This window comes from Schistocerca nitens, chromosome 4 (assembly GCF_023898315.1).
Source record: "Schistocerca nitens isolate TAMUIC-IGC-003100 chromosome 4, iqSchNite1.1, whole genome shotgun sequence".
Classification (NCBI taxonomy): Eukaryota; Metazoa; Arthropoda; class Insecta; order Orthoptera; family Acrididae; genus Schistocerca; species Schistocerca nitens.
Window position 1 is genome coordinate 925,646,712 of NC_064617.1, and position 16,080 is coordinate 925,662,791.

Consider the following 16,080-nt stretch of genomic DNA (forward strand, 5'->3'; position numbering starts at 1 on the left):
TTTGAGACTGGATTAATAAAAAATAGAGAAAAGTTAACATGATGGTTTTAATGCTTCAAGTGTTCTGTAGTGTCTCCCCCACTTGAGTACAACACACAGAATGTTCAATAACCCTTGAGGATGTTGTTCAACTCGTGTGTCACATTGTCATGAATGTCAGTTATGTCATAAAAATGTTGACCTTTTATGTGAATTTCTGCCCTTCGTCATTTTGTAATACCTTCATATAGATAACAAAGTATCTTGTTGCATATGATGATTTTCTCAATGTCTTGAACACCTGATTAGAGACGTTACTATATTGGGATTTATGACAACAACAATGGTAACATACTAGAGCTAAGTGTTCACTACTTAACACTGCCTGCTTGCAACCAGCTGGTCGATTGCACATTTGTTATTTACAGTCGTTAGTTCAGGCTACCACAATAGTGAACTACGATGACGTCAATTACACATCAGGAATAAATTGACTTGGAACTTTTTGTACAGGCAGAGGAAATAAGACACTACAATAAGAAATCTCTTATAAAAGGGTGCTTCCAGCTGTACCACCTTGTCAACAGTGGCTGCTGTTAGTAACATTCATTCAGTGGTCTTGCCTCACATCTGTCACCTTTTTGCTGATGGCTGACTGTTGTCCAGTTCCCCCCTTCCTTACATTGGAGGAACATCTCAACTGTGGCCTGGAAGATCTCCAGCTGCCTTAATGAATATTTATTTTCTGTTTCATTAAATTCTGCCCACACCACTTACCTGTTGTATCTTATTTGATGCCTTCCTGATGAATACTTTTTTCTCTATCTGTCATTTGGCTGGACTGCACTCCCATCGATCCCATAATGTGTGCTGCAGTGTCATTGAGATCAAGTTCTTATTTTTTGATTTAGTTAGATGCAAGACTCTTTATTATTCTCTCCTCTAATTTTCATCATGATAGGTTTTTTTCCAATAAACTTCACAATTAAATACCTGACCTATGTTAATTGTTACAAACTTTGAGTCTGTTTCCTTATCCCCTTGAAACTGCCCTGTAGGCAAGCTGTGCCCTCCCTCTATAATTTTTACTCTTTCTCCCCCCTCCCTGTGCATTTTCTTTAGTATCAAATCAACTATTACTTAACACCGCAGGATGTATACTATCAAAGTGATCTCTTCTTTCTGTGAAGTTGTGCCATAAATATATTTTCTACCCAATTCAGTTGAGAACTTGTTCATTAGTTATCTGTTGTACCCATTTAATTTTCAGCATTCTTCTGTAGCACAATATTGCAAAAACTTCTACCCTCCCTTTGTGTCAATTTTTCATTATATATGTTTAATTTCTTTACAAAGCTACACACAAAATCTCCCCCCCCCCCCCCCAGAAAAGATTTCCTAACAATTAAATTTGTGTTCATTGTTAACAGATTTCTTTTATTCAGAAACACGTTTCTTGTTATTGCCAATCTGCATTTTATATGCTCTTTACTTTGGATATTGTCAGTCACTTTGCTGCTCTAATAGAAATATTTGTCCACTACTTTTAATGTCTCTTTTTTTCCTAATCTTACTCCCTTGGCATCACCTGATTTCATTTAATTATACACATTAACCCTGTGCCACTTTTCTGGTGTTTATCTTGTAACTCCTACATCTACATGGATACTCTGCAAATTGCATTTAAGTGCCTGGCAGAGGGTTCATTGAACCATCTTCACAATTCTCTATTTTTTCCAATCTCCTATACTGTGCAGAAAGAATGAACACCTATATCTTTCCATACAAACTGTGATATTCCTTATGTTATTGTGGTAGTCGTTTCTCCCTATGTAGGTTGGTGTCAACAAATATTTTCACATTCTTTTCAAGACACTGTCCATTCCGTTTTACTGATTTTCCAAGTTCTTTGCTGCTACAGACAGAATTACAATGTTATCTGTAAACCTTAAGATTTTATTTCAGCTCCCTGAAATTAAGTTCCCTTACCAAGCTTCTCCTTGGCTTCTTTACTGCTTGCTCATTGTACAGACTGAATAACATGGGGGACAGGCAACAACACTGCCTCACACTCTTCTCAGGTACTATGTGTCCTTTGACCCTTGTAACTATGGTCTTGTCCTGTTCAAGTTGTAGATAACCTCCCACCCCATCTATTTTATTCCAGCTGTCTTCAGAATTTAAGAGTGTATTCCAGTTAGCACAGTCAAAAGCTGTCTCTAAATCTACTACCGCTAGAAGTATGAGTTAACATCTTTTTTCAGCCTTTCTTTTAAGGTAAGTCAAAGAGTCAATATTTCTTTGCATATTTCTACATTCCTCCAGAATCCAAATTGTTTTTCTGAATTATTAGTTTCTGCCAGTCTTTCCACTTTTCTGTAAATAATTTGTGCTAGTAATTTGCTATCGGGGCCCATTGAAGTTCTTGTTGAAGCCTGAGGATATTTCACTTGCCTCATATCTCTTGCATATCAGGTGGAGCAGTTTTGGTGTGGTTGCTCCTCCCAAAGATCTCAGTAATTCTGAGGGAATGTTATCAATTCCAGGTGCCTTGTTTGAACTTAGATCTATCAGTGCTCTGTCAAGTGCTTTTAGTAATATGGATTTTATCTTTCCCATAGCCATGAATGCTTCTACAACATCACCAGTAAATTATCGTCAGAATGCCCTTTTGCTCCTGGAAATGTGTTGCAGTGTAAAATATGGCTTTGAAATCCCTGTATACTATTTATAATCTGTCTGAAACACTTCAAGTGTCTCCAGGTCTCTTCCACATATCCTTTCATGATTCTTATACCATATGTTAGAAATGATTAAAGTTTGGTCTGTGTAAAATTCTACCCAGTCTGTGTTCTCCCACATTTTTTTCTCCTCCTCGTTTTCGTACTGTCAGATTTCAGTCCCTGTCACAGTTAAATGTCCCGTAACAAATTGAAGAATTTCTTGTATCTCATCGTATATTCTTTCACTCTCTTCAGCATCTATGGAAGTCGGAGGCATATTTTCAGCATCTGTGCAACTAATAGTTGTTTAAAGCAATACTACTGGGGTGGAAATTGGTTTGATAATGTATTCACTGTGCTGTTCACCTGCATTTCTGTTATACATTATTAGACTTACTCCTGATTTACCCCTATTTCATTTTGTGTTAATTAGCCTGTATTCAGCTTACCATAAATTGTGGTTCTCCCAGCCACCATTCTTTACTAATTCCCACTGTATCTACCTTCAACCTATTCATTTTTCTTTTTCAGTTCTCTACCCTACTTATCTGATTAACAGATCTAACGTTCCAAGTTCCAACCCATAGTACCCTAGATTTGTTTTTCCTGATTACAACTTCCTCCTGTGTAGTTTGTTGTCTCAAGATTCAAGTGAAGCACTATTTTACCTCTGGAATATTCTGCTTGAGGGGATGCCATTATCATTAGATCTGCCATGTCCTCAGGAAATATGTCAGCTGTACTTTCCTCTTGCTTTGAGCTGTTCATAGTAACAATATAGGGAGATTGACTCATCCGGCTTATAACATTAGCCAACACAATCATCCAGACTGTTACCCATGCAATTACTGAAAGTACCTTTGCCCCTCTTTAGGAACTATATGTTACTTTGGCTTCCCCATAGATAGTCCTCCAATGTGGTTGCACCTAAGGTACAGCTATCTATATATCATTGAGGCAAACAAATCATCCCTTGGTTACAAGGTCCATCCTAAATGCTGTTCCCTCTTTCACTTATAATTCTCTCACTGTCATCCTGTAGTCTCTGTGAGGAAGCGAAGTTGTAGGTTTGGATCACTTAATCTGCATATATCAAAGATTTTATATTATATCCTGTGATACCACTCTGTCCAAAGAATATCAAAGAGACATGTACTCCAGTTATTGGCATAAATGATCACTCATTTGACTCCCAGCCTGTAAAGTTGAGAATTGAAAGGTATGGATCAGAAGACAGAATGAGCCAAAATATGTAACAAATAGCAATAAATTTATTTTACAATCTTGGTGGAAATTACATTTTAACACATTGTAACATTCTTTCAACTAAATTTGAGTGTAAGGGTTGTGCTAAGCTGCATTTTCTGGGTGTTCTTTGTTAGTTTGTTACACTTAAATTTTTCAGTACATCCTCCAGATGTACCTCACAAAAATAATAATAACCTGTTCAACTCTCAAACTCTCACCAAAATTGTAATTGATTATCAAGAATATTTGCAAATTTGCGTGAAATTGGAATAGCTTACTATGATTTATCAAATGTGGAAGTGAGGTTTTGTGGAAACAATATCAGTAAGGATTCTGAAATTATGTACTTTTGCACCATGCACCCTGAAAAAGTTGATTTCAGGTTTGCAGTGGAGCTTTATCAGGAAGTGATGTGGTGTTATGACTGCACCCAGACTGTAAAGGACTGATGCCTAAAACTTTACATGTTGGTCATATGATAAAAACCTAAACAATAAATTAAATTATAGCAAAAACATGGGGCATTTGTATCTCTGGCAACTTTTTCAATTATTATGGGTGATACTGAATCTCTACACATCTTTGGTGACAAACACCTTGTTTCACTGGAAGTTCCTGTGTGCTAGACCATACCCCATTTCCTTCTACTAACACAACACTACTGCATAGCACCTAAAAAGCTTCCCTTGCTTTAGTTTATTCCTTAAGTAATTGCACAGGAGTGTGTGTAGTGTGGCTAGAAACATCAAAATTTCAAGTCCCTGAGTTTGTACAAATATCTTTAAGCAAAAATCAAACACTGGAAACTCCAGGTGGGAATATCAACAACGTAGGGAAAGAGAGATTGCTATTTACCATAAAGAAGACTTGCAGACTGGCACAGTTAAAACACACTTACATAAAGCTTTTGCCCACAGCCTCCGTTAGTAAAACACACACACACACACACACACACACAAGCAAGCACACCTCATGCACACATGACTGCCAGCTCCAGCATCTCAGGCTGGAATGTAACATCAAGTGGGATGCAAGCAACAGTTTGAAGGGGGTGGGGAAGGGGAAGAGAAAGATATAGTAGCAAATGTCAAATTATTCACCTTGCACCTGATGTGGTTTTAATAAATTTGGCTGGCTTCTAAACTGATTGAAAAATGTAAATTTGCAAGTGAGGCTGGCTGCTAGGGGATACATTTCTTCAGTAGATAACTGTTTAAACAACGTGACCACTAGTAGCCTGTCCTTTCAGAATAATGTAACCCACCTACTTGCTTATTGCAGATGGCAGTCATATTAAGTGTGTGTTTTTATTTTTTAAGAACACCAACTAGTTTACTGGACAAGACTTCGACTTGCTATATTTCTGATTCTATTTCTCTCTTTATGCAGCTGAATCATTTGTTGGCAAGGGGTTGGTTGTAAAAGGCATACGGAGACATGCAAGAGCAAGACACGGCTTAGTGGAGTACTTTCACTGTCATTACTTTGTACGGCTGGAGGAAGGGAAGCCTCCAGAACACTATTATCCATATCAACGAGAACTCTCAGGTCAGGAATTACTGGACAAGTGGCTGACTAAGATGCGTAGCAGGAAGATCACCAGCTCATTGTAGTAGGCAGGTATGTATCACCAAATAAATGTATGAGGAGGGAATATAGTGTGTTGTCACCTACAGTTCATTTACCGTACTGCATTGTACCATCAGAAAGCAGGAATAAAGAAAAAGAGAACTATTGAAATCATATTATTTGCAGTTACATACTACATGGTCTAAAAACACAGGTTGCATTTTGAATTGTAGGAACGGAATGAAATTTATTGTATGTTCTGGAGCTACTATGAAGAAAACAACTTCCAGAAATGATATAACAATACTGCTAAAGCTGAAAGACAATTTTGAGCTCTCTAAGTCAATAATGAGAATTAATTCCATATCGGTACCCATTTTGAAAATACTTAATGTTGTACAAAAAATTATAAATGCCAAAAAAAAAAAAAAAGGGTACTGGGAATGAACATTGGACATATTTGTTGTGTATAAGCCTCTAGTCTCATTAATGGCCTCAATTCAATGAGGTAGCCTACAAGTTGCTTCATGTGCACTGTATTGAGCTGAAGGCACTCGTCAATGATTAGGCCCTGTGGAGCTGTCATATTGTGAGGCTGTTGACTGCTGCATTTCACCTGCTATGGGATTATTTAGCATAGTCAAGACAAGGCTGTTGTCATCTAGGAAGATGAGTGTATCCACTGCATACTCACCATAAAAATGCAGGAAAATGAGCAACACTTGGTCACTGAGAATGTTGAAATATACATTCTGGTTCATTTTCATGGGAAACTGAATGACTAGACCCAAGTCATGTTCCGGGGGGGGAATCATCACAGAACCATCTCTGGCCTGAACCACATCCTCCACACGCTGAAGGTTAAATGCTTCATTGGACCGTTGGTGCACTCAGTACCTTGCATCATCATTTGAAAAGAGGCTTGTCACAGCACATTACATGCCTCCTGTCAATTGCTGTACAGTTTCCGTGTTGTTTGTCCCATTGAAGTTTAGCTTTATGTGCTGCTGTGAGCCATGGTCTTTGTATTGTACTTGATGCCAGAAGCCTGTAGCATGCAGTTCCCTTCACTAAGGGAAACTAGTTTAGATGGCCTTGCTGTCACCAGTAAGGGAACCATGTCGGGTTTGAAATTAACTGTCACTAGTGAATGTGGCAGTGCTTCAGAATTGCTAGTTTTGTATGGGAATTGGATACATGTCCTAATCTCCTCTCCCCCCCCCCCCCCTCCTCTATCTCTCTCTCTGTCCATCTCCTCCTCCTCCTCCTCCTCCTCCTCCTCCTCCATCCCTCTGTCAATCTACTTCTTCCACATCTCTCTGTTCATTTCCTGTTACCTCCCCCCTCCTCCATGCTAACCATCTCCTCTTTCCCCCTCTATCTGGCCTTTAACTTAGTCTAATGTTAATACGATTCAGATTCTGTAGTAGTTGTGTTGTTATGGTCTTCAGTCCAGAGACTGGTTTGATGCAGCTCTCCATGCTACTCTGTTCTGTGCAAGCTTCTTCATCTCCCAGTACTTACTGCAACCTACATCCTTCTGAATCTGCTTAGTGTATTCAACTCTAGGTCTCCCTCTACAATTTTTACCCTTCACGCTGCCCTCCAATGCTAAATTTGTGATCCCTTGATGCCTCAGAACATGTCCTACCAACCGGTCCCTTCTTCTTGTCAAGTTGTGCCACAAACTCCTCTTCTCCCCAATTCTATTCAATACCTCCTCATTAGTTATGTGATCTACCCATCTAATCTTCAGCATTCTTCTGTGGCACCACATTTCGAAAGCTTCTATTCTCTTCTTGTCCAAACTATTTATCGTCCATGTTTCACTTCCATACATGGCTGCACTCCATACAAATACTTTCAGAAAGGACTTCCTGACACTTAAAGCTGTACTCGATGTCAACAAATTTCTCTTCTTCAGAAACGCTTTCCTTGCCATTGCCAGTCTACATTTTATATGCTCTCTACTTCGACCATCATCAGTTATTTTGCCCCGCAAATAGCAAAACTCCTTTACTACTTTAAGTGTCTCATTTCCTAATCTAATTCCCTCAGCATCACCCAACTTAATTCGACTACATTCCATTATCCTCGTTTTGCTTTTGTTGTTGTTCATCTTATATCCTCCTTTCAAGACACTGTCCATTCCGTTCAACTGCTCTTCCAAGTCCTTTGCTGTCTCTGACAGAATTACAATGGCATCGGCAAACCTCAAAGTTTTTATTTCTTCTCCATGGATTTTAATTCCAACTCCGAATTTTTCTTTTGTTTTCTTTACTGCTTGCTCAGTATACAGATTGAATAACATCAGGGAGAGGTTACAATCCTGTCTCACTCCCTTCCCAACCACTGCTTACCTTTCGTGCCCCTCGAATCTTATAACTGCCATCTGGTTTCTGTACAAATTGTAAATAGCCTTTCGCTCCCTGTATTTTACCCCTGCCACCTTTAGAATTTGAAAGAGAGCATTCCAGTCAACATTGTCAAAAGCTTTCTCTAAGTCTACAAATGCTAGAAACATAGGTTTGCCTTTCCTTAATCTAGCTTCTAAGATAAGTCGTAGGGTCAGTATTGCCTCACGTGTTCCAAATTGATCTTCCCTGAGGTCGGCTTCTACCAGTATTTCCATTCGCCTGTAAAGAATTCACGTCAGTATTTTGCAGCCGTGGCTTATTAAACTGCAGTTCGGTAATTTTCACATATGTCAAAACCTGCTTCCTTTGGGATTGGAATTATTATATTCTTCTTGAAGTCTGAGGGTATTTCACCTGTCTCATACATCTTGCTCACCAGATGGTAGAGTTTTGTCAGAACTGGCTTTCCCAAGGCCATCAGTAGTTCTAATGGAATGTTGTCTACTCTCGGGGCCTTGTTTCGACTTAGGTCTTTCAGTGCTCTGTCAAACTCTTCACGCAGTATCGTATCTCCCATTTCATCTTCATCTACATCGTCTTCCATTTCCATAATATTATCCTCAAGTACATCGCCCTTGTATAGGCCCTCTGTATACTCCTTCCACCTTTCTGCTTTCCCTTCTTTGCTTAGAACTGGGTTTCCATCTGATCTCTTGATATTCATACAAGTGGTTCTATTTTCCCCAAAGGTCTCTTTAACTTTATTGTAGGCAATATCTATCTTACCCCAAGTGAGATAAGCCTCTACATCCTTACATTTGTCCTCTAGCCATCCCCGCTTAGCCATTTTGCACTTCCTGTCGATCTCATTTTTGTGACGTTTGTATTCCTTTTTGCCTGCTTCATTTACTGCATTTTTATATTTTCTCCTTTCATCAATTAAATTCAATATTTCTTCTGTTACCCAAGGATTTCTTCTAGCCCTCGTCTTTTTACCTACTTGATCCTCTGCTGCCTTCACTACTTCATCCCTCAGAGCTACCCATTCTTTTTCTACTGTATTTCTTTCCCCCATTCCTGTCAATTGTTCCCTTATGCTCTCCCTGAAACTCTGTACAACCTCTGGTTCTGTTAGTTTATCCAGGTCCCATCTCCTTAAATTCCTACCTTTTTGCAGTTTCTTCAGTTTTAATCTACAGTTCATAACCAATAGATTGTGGTCAGAGTCCACATCTGCCCCTGGAAATGTCTTACAATTCAAAACCTTGTTCTTACATCTCTGTCTTACCATTATATAAGCTATCTGATACCTTCTAGTATCTCCAGGATTCTTCCATGTGTAAACCTTCTTTTATGATTCTTGAACCAAGTGTTAGCTGTGATTAAGTTATGCTCTGTGCAAACTTCTACCAGACGGCTTCCTCTTTCATTTCTTACCCCCCAATCCATATTCACCTACTATGTTTCCTTCTCTCCCTTTTCCTACTCTCGAATTCCAGTCACCCATGACTATTAAATTTTCGTCTCCCTTCACTACCTGAATAATTTCTTTTATCTCATCATACATTTCTTCATCATCTGCAGAGCTAGTTGGCACACAAACTTGTACTACTGTAGTAGGCATGGGCTTTGTGTCTATCTTGGCCACAATAATGCGTTCACTATGCTGTTTGTAGTAGCTTACCCGCACTCTTATTTTTTTATTCATTATTAAACCTACTCCTGCATTACCCCTATTTGATTTTGTATTTATAACCCTGTATTCACCTGACCAAAAGTCTTGTTCCTCCTGCTACCGAACTTCACTAATTCCACTATATCTAACTTTAACCTATCCATTTCCCTTTTTAAATTTTCTAACTTACCTGCCCGATTAAGAGATCTGTCATTCCATGCTCCGATCTGTAGAATGCCAGTTTTCTTTCTCCTGATAATGACATCCTCCTGAGTAGTCCCCACCCGGAGATTCGAATGGGGGACTATTTTACCTCTGGAATATTTTAGCCAAGAGGACGCCATCTTTATTTAACCATACAGTAAAGCTGCATGCCCTCGGGAAAAATTACGGCCGTAGTTTCCCCTTGCTCTCTGTAGTAGTATTCTAATCATAAGCTGATAAGACATAATACAATCTTCCGTTTTCTGTGAAAATGGACTGCGAGGCAGAAAACAGAACAACACATTGTTGTGCATACAATTTTTGTTTAAAAATATGTTTAACGAGAAAGACTACATGTAAGAGAAACAATTTGTCTAACATTTTAAACACCTTGCTATTGTGGTTAAAACTGACTGTGAGGAAGAAAACAAAATCGCACTTTTGCACAGCAGAGCGCAGTGCACCACAGCACAGCATTTTCTTCCTTGCAGTTGTTTTTAACAGAAAACCTGTACATTGTAGTTCTATATATATATATATATATCTGCTTGTGTCTGTGTATGTGCAGATGGATATGTGTGTGTATGTGAGTGTATACCTGTCCTTTTTTCCCCCTAAGGTAAGTCTTTCCGCTCCCGGGATTGGAATGACTCCTTACCCTCTCCCTTAAAACCCACATCCTTTCGTCTTTCCCTCTCCTTCCCTCTTTCTTGATGAAGCAACCGTTGGTTGCGAAAGATGGAATTTTGTGTGTATGTTTGTGTTTGTTTGTGTGTCTATCGACCTGCCAGTGCTTTCATTTGGTAAGTCACATCATCTTTGTTTTTAGATATATTTTTCCCACGTGGAATGTTTCCCTCTATTATATCCTATGTCTATCTGAATGTTTATTAGATTATGATGTAACAATTTGACATAAATCACTGAATAACTTTGAGATTTTTAGTAAAAACATTTTCCCTTCTTATATCACATATTATATGTATCAAAATATGTAGCCTATGCATGCCCGAATGGTCATTAAAGTATTGTGTAATAATTTGAAGTTACTCAGCTAAGAACTTTTTGAGATTTTTGGTAATAATGTTAAATGATGATTTATCTCTATCTAGTAGTATATACTGACAAGTTCTGATGTTTCCCTCCAGTCTGTGTTGGCTGTGATCTGTTTACGACCACCAACTTTGCACTGTGTTACATGGCTGTGAATGTTATATAATTCATTGTAGGCATATTGGACAGTCTGCGTTGCTATGCTAACAAATCAGGCATCTACATACACAGTGTCATTGTGGATGAGACCAAACATGATAACTTCCTTCTGCCACTCTGTTGTGTCTCCATGTCGACAGATCTTATTGTGCTGATTCCATACATCTGACTGGCACTTACACAACACTTCACTGGCATGACTTACGTCAGTGGTGAGAATCACATGACTGCCTGATAACTGGCCTACACCATATACAAACAATGGACACACTGCGTTGGAATATCAGCAATATTAGGAAAAGAATAGAATGCTGATCATCAAAAGATAACTCATAGAGTTGCAGACAGGTGCAATGAAAAGACTGTTAACATTACAACTTTCGGCAGAAGCCTTCTTCGGTAAAGAAAACACGCACACATTGACTCAAGCAAGCATACCTCATGCATACATGACAACTCAAAGAGGATTGCAATTGTCATGTGAATAGCAATGTGGAGTGGGGTGGGAAGGGGGAGGGATAGCAGGGTATTGGGGGAGGGGGGAGTGCTGTCTTGTGGGAGTTCATAGACCAGAGATTGTCAGACGCAGTGTCGGGAGGTGAGGTATGTGGGAAAAATATGGGGAGCAGAAAAGGGGAGGAGTACGGAAGGGAAAAGGACGAGCGGGTAAATTGGCTATGTGTGACACACAGAGAGGGGAAGGGAATGTGAGAAGGTAAAAGATGATAGGACAAGGGGATAGAAACTGTTGGGTGGAGGGTGTGGGCACAGAAGATTACCTTAGTTTGAGGCCAGGAAAATTTCAGGAGTTGTGTTGTAAGGTGAACTCCCACCTGTGCAGTTCAGAAATGCTGGTTGTGGAGGGGAGGATCCAGATGGCTTGGGTTCTGAAGCAGCCATTGAAATGAAGCAGGTTGTCTTCAGCTGCATGCTGTGCTGGAGGGTGGTCCACTTTGCTCTTAACCATAGTTTGTCTGTGGCTTTTTTCCCTGGTGGACAGCTGGTTGCTTGTGTGAATGTGTGTGTGGTTTCTTTGCTGAAGAAGGCTTTGGCCAAAAGCTATAATGTGTAACAGTCTTTTCGTTGTGCCTGTCTGCAACTCAGTGTGTCACCTTTACAGTGAGTAGCAGTCTATCCTTATCTTAATATTGTTGCTACACCATCTACAGTGCTTCAAAGTGATCAGTGTGCTCTTTCTTTTGGGGAAGGGAAGGGGAGGGGAGAGGTGATTTTTTTTTTGTTTTTTTTTTTTTTTTTGTTTGGTGAGCTTATGTTGTTACCTCTGCCTTGATGTTATATTCAGTCCTTACACAATACTTTTGTGAGAGTTTCTGCCCCTGTAATTAAATGATTACTTGCTATTCAGATAGATGATAAAGATATTTTTTACAGCTATAACTCCAAACAGTATCATTAGATCCATATATATTATATTTCAAATTTTTGTTTCAGATCTTCACCATACTTGCAGTATCAGAAGTTGCATTCTGCTTTTCTTACACCACAGTCCTGAAAAATATTCTTGTAAATATAATATTTATAATAAAAGTATATTGAAAAACTTACGAGCTTAATACATTAAATAGTAGTTATTCTTAATCTTTGACCTTGGCTCTGTCACCCTTTGGCTTTTACAAATTGTATTCATAAAGTTGTAACTGGATTTTACAGCTTCACAGATAATGGCCCAGGAATCTCCACCAACAAAGAAATGTCCATCTCTTGGTTTTTGTGTACAGTAGAGAGGGATGGGAGTATTTTCACAACAGAAACTTAGTGATCCACAGCTTCTCAATGCTGTTTACCAGACCTGTAGATGAACACTCTAGGTGATAAATTCATTGCCATTGACCACTTATGTAATGTTTATGGCTGATGTGATGTCACGTTTTAGTGCACATATATTCAGTTTTGTTGTTAGTTGGTGAAGCCAATGAATGTGAGAGTAAAAGAACCTAGTTGTGTGGAGAAACTGATCTGTAGCTTTGTTCGAGGCTTAGGTTAGGTTGGAAGGTGACAGTTTGATTATGAGTTGCCAAAGCTAATGAATGTGAAGCAAGAAAACTCTGATTGTGGTGACACACTGGTCTGTAGTTTAGACCATTTGAGAAAATCGCTACTGATGTCCTGTTACAGTCACCATGTTGTTTATGGCATTTGTCACAGGTTTCCTAGGTCACTAGTTAAAGCCAACGACTCGTATCAAATATTTCTCTTTATCCTCACTTTCTGAGGACAGCCTTTCAATACTGAAACACATACACTCCAAGAGACTCTCAAGGGCATGGGTGTCAGAGAGTCTGGAGTTTCACATCTGTATTCACAATTGATGCAACAGGATAGACCATTGCTAAAAGCAGTGTCATGAATGGGAAGCTTTTTCAGGTAATGTGCATAATGGTGATCTGTGTGACTGCTCAAAAGCTACATGTAAAGCACGGTGTGCAATATTTTCTAGTACCAAGCAACTAGCCACAGAATTAAACATACAAGTCACTATATCGGCGCTAGTCTCATCTCACAAAAAGCTTGCGATTTAGGTGGCTGTCAACAACACTCTTCCAGGCAGTCCGCTGCACGGGTTGCCGTGGGGTGTTGGTGGGAAATGAAACACTGTACTCAGTGAAATCACCCCACCTTGCAGGGGAGCTCCCTGTGTGCTGACATGGTAACACCACATTAAACCATCATCATACTAGATCCAAATGGCAATTACTCTGCCCACCCAAGACTCATTTTATTCTCAGAATACAAATGACATCAGCACAGTAGCTACAATGGCAGCTTGAATTAAAAACTCTAAACTACAGATGTGCATTCAGTCAGTTGTGATCGGGCAGGGGTAGGTAGTGGGCATGCTACTGTAGTGTGCCAACATTGTTGTGTCACAAATCACAGCAGAGCATCATCTCTAAGTCAATTGTTCAAGATACTACCAGAATGTTTTGAAGATGAGAAAGGCGTGTGGAAACTATGTCCTGCACACCTTGACTCCTCCTGTGACTTGACTGAAATGCAAAATGCAAACAGTTCGTGCCTAGAAAAAATTGTCACAGGTGGTGAGACTTAGTGTTCTCAGTAAGAACCTGCCACAAAACAACAAAGTTCTGAAATCCACATTTAGGGTCAACACTTTGATTACAAACCAACTTTCAAGCCAATGTGACACTTAAAATGAATAACATCCCAAAGGACTTTTTTGAAAACTTCGCATGTTTGTTTAAACATTCTGTGCATTGTAATCATGTTGGGGGGGGGGGGCTGTGTAGAACTCCTGAAGTATTAAAACCATCTTAATGTTTCTTTTTTTTTCTTTTTTTTTTTTTGTTAATCCAGTCTCAAAACTTTGTGGAGTGGTGGGGTGTTGAACAGGTGATTGAAGTTTTTTTGAATATTTGTGAAAGGTTTTAAATTTGATATTCATGCAGATATTGAACATAGAACTGAACAACGAGAAATCAGTATGTTATGATGAAATATCATCAAAATTTGTTTTCAAACTGTGTGTCTCCGTAGCTTCCAAGTTGATCTCAGATTCATTTTTTGATTATCAGTGGAGGTTTACACAAACATTGGTTGAGTGAAACATCTGGAGAAATCTATATTCCTATCCTGCACGTTTGCATTTAAGAGGTAAGATAGCACTTTTAACCATTATGTACCGGTATTATTTGATAACTTTTATTTTAATAACTGTACCTGAAGCTTCAAATAAGGAATTTATTTTTAATGCACATATGCCATGAAACTGCATATTTTCATAGTTCACAAGTTGTAATACAGAAGCCAGCAAATACAGTATTTTAGCTTTGTGAGATTTATTCCAATGTGACATCAGCTCTTTTCAGTGTGCCATGTAAAGTGGTTTTGCAATATATTGCTTCACATTTCGTAGCACAGAACTTAATGCATTGTTCATGCTCATGGATACATCACTATGTGAAATTCCATATTATGACATCACACACTCTTCCTGCTTCATGGCCAATTAGCTGACTTTTTCTCAAGTGAGAACAAATGGAGAGATGAATGGCCGCATGTGTGCCATTTGCCATACTGAAATGTGTGTGGCACCTGTATTTTTAGGAGGCAAAGGTAAAGTTGAGTTAGTAGATTCTCGAGATATTTACCACAGCCAGTAATCTTGGTTCCTTCACATGAAACACCCAAGTACAAACGACAGCTCCGATGATGCTATGCCCTTTTATACAGGGTGTTACAAAAAGGTACGGCCAAACTTTCAGGAAACATTCCTCACACACAAAGAAAGAAAATATGTTATGTGGACATGTGTCCGGAAACGCTTAATTTCCATGTTAGAGCTCATTTTATTACTTCTCTTCAAATCACATTAATCATGGAATGGAAACACACAGCAACAGAACGTACCAGTGTGACTTCAAACACTTTGTTACAGGAAATGTTCAAAATGTCCTCCGTTAGCGAGGATACATGGATCCACCCTCCGTCGCATGGAATCGCTGATGCAGCCCTGGAGAATGGCGTATTGTATCACAGCCGTCCACAATACGAGCACGAAGAGTCTCTACATTTGGTACTGGGGTTGAGTGGACAAGAGCTTTCAAATGCCCCCATAAATGAAAGTCAAGAGGGTTGAGGTCAGGAGAGCGTGGAGGCCATGGAATTGGTCCGCCGCTACCATTCCGTCGGTCACCGAATCTGTTGTTGAGAAGCGTAAGAACACTTCGACTGATATGTGCAGGAGCTCCATCGTGCATGAACCACCAGTTGTGTCGTACTGTTTAGTGTCTACTGGACTATTTTTTATGACTATATTTTTTTTTTTTTACTTTAGTCTCTTAGTGTATTGTGAATTAAGTTTGCAATGGATAAACTTGTTACCAAAAAGGCACACTTGGACTGTGATGATACTGTAAGTCAACCTCCAACAATTATTGTGTCGTCAATTACTTCGTCGTCTTCAGGCGAGAACCGTTCAAAGCAGAAATCTGGACAATCCAGAAGGGAAGATCATTTCAGAAGTCTTGGCTGATCAACTATACACGGCTAGAATATGAAGCATCTACCGAAAACGTTTTTTGCAAAACCTGCAAAGAGGCAGATGCTAAAAATCTATTACAATTTTCTTAAA

General features: G+C 39.2%; 1 protein-coding gene across 1 annotated transcript in view; it reads left to right on the forward strand.

Annotated features, from left to right (window-relative positions):
- LOC126252481 (39S ribosomal protein L22, mitochondrial) overlaps positions 1 to 12,550 on the forward strand; it is a 29,593-nt gene extending 17,043 nt beyond the window's left edge. Inside the window, exons 4-5 of the mRNA XM_049953376.1 lie at positions 5,340 to 5,570; positions 12,420 to 12,550. Of these exons, the coding sequence (XP_049809333.1) occupies positions 5,340 to 5,563 (224 nt within the window). The 3' untranslated portion in view covers positions 5,564 to 5,570; positions 12,420 to 12,550. The remainder of the gene's footprint in view (positions 1 to 5,339; positions 5,571 to 12,419) is intronic.
- Positions 12,551 to 16,080: the final 3,530 nt, after the last annotated feature.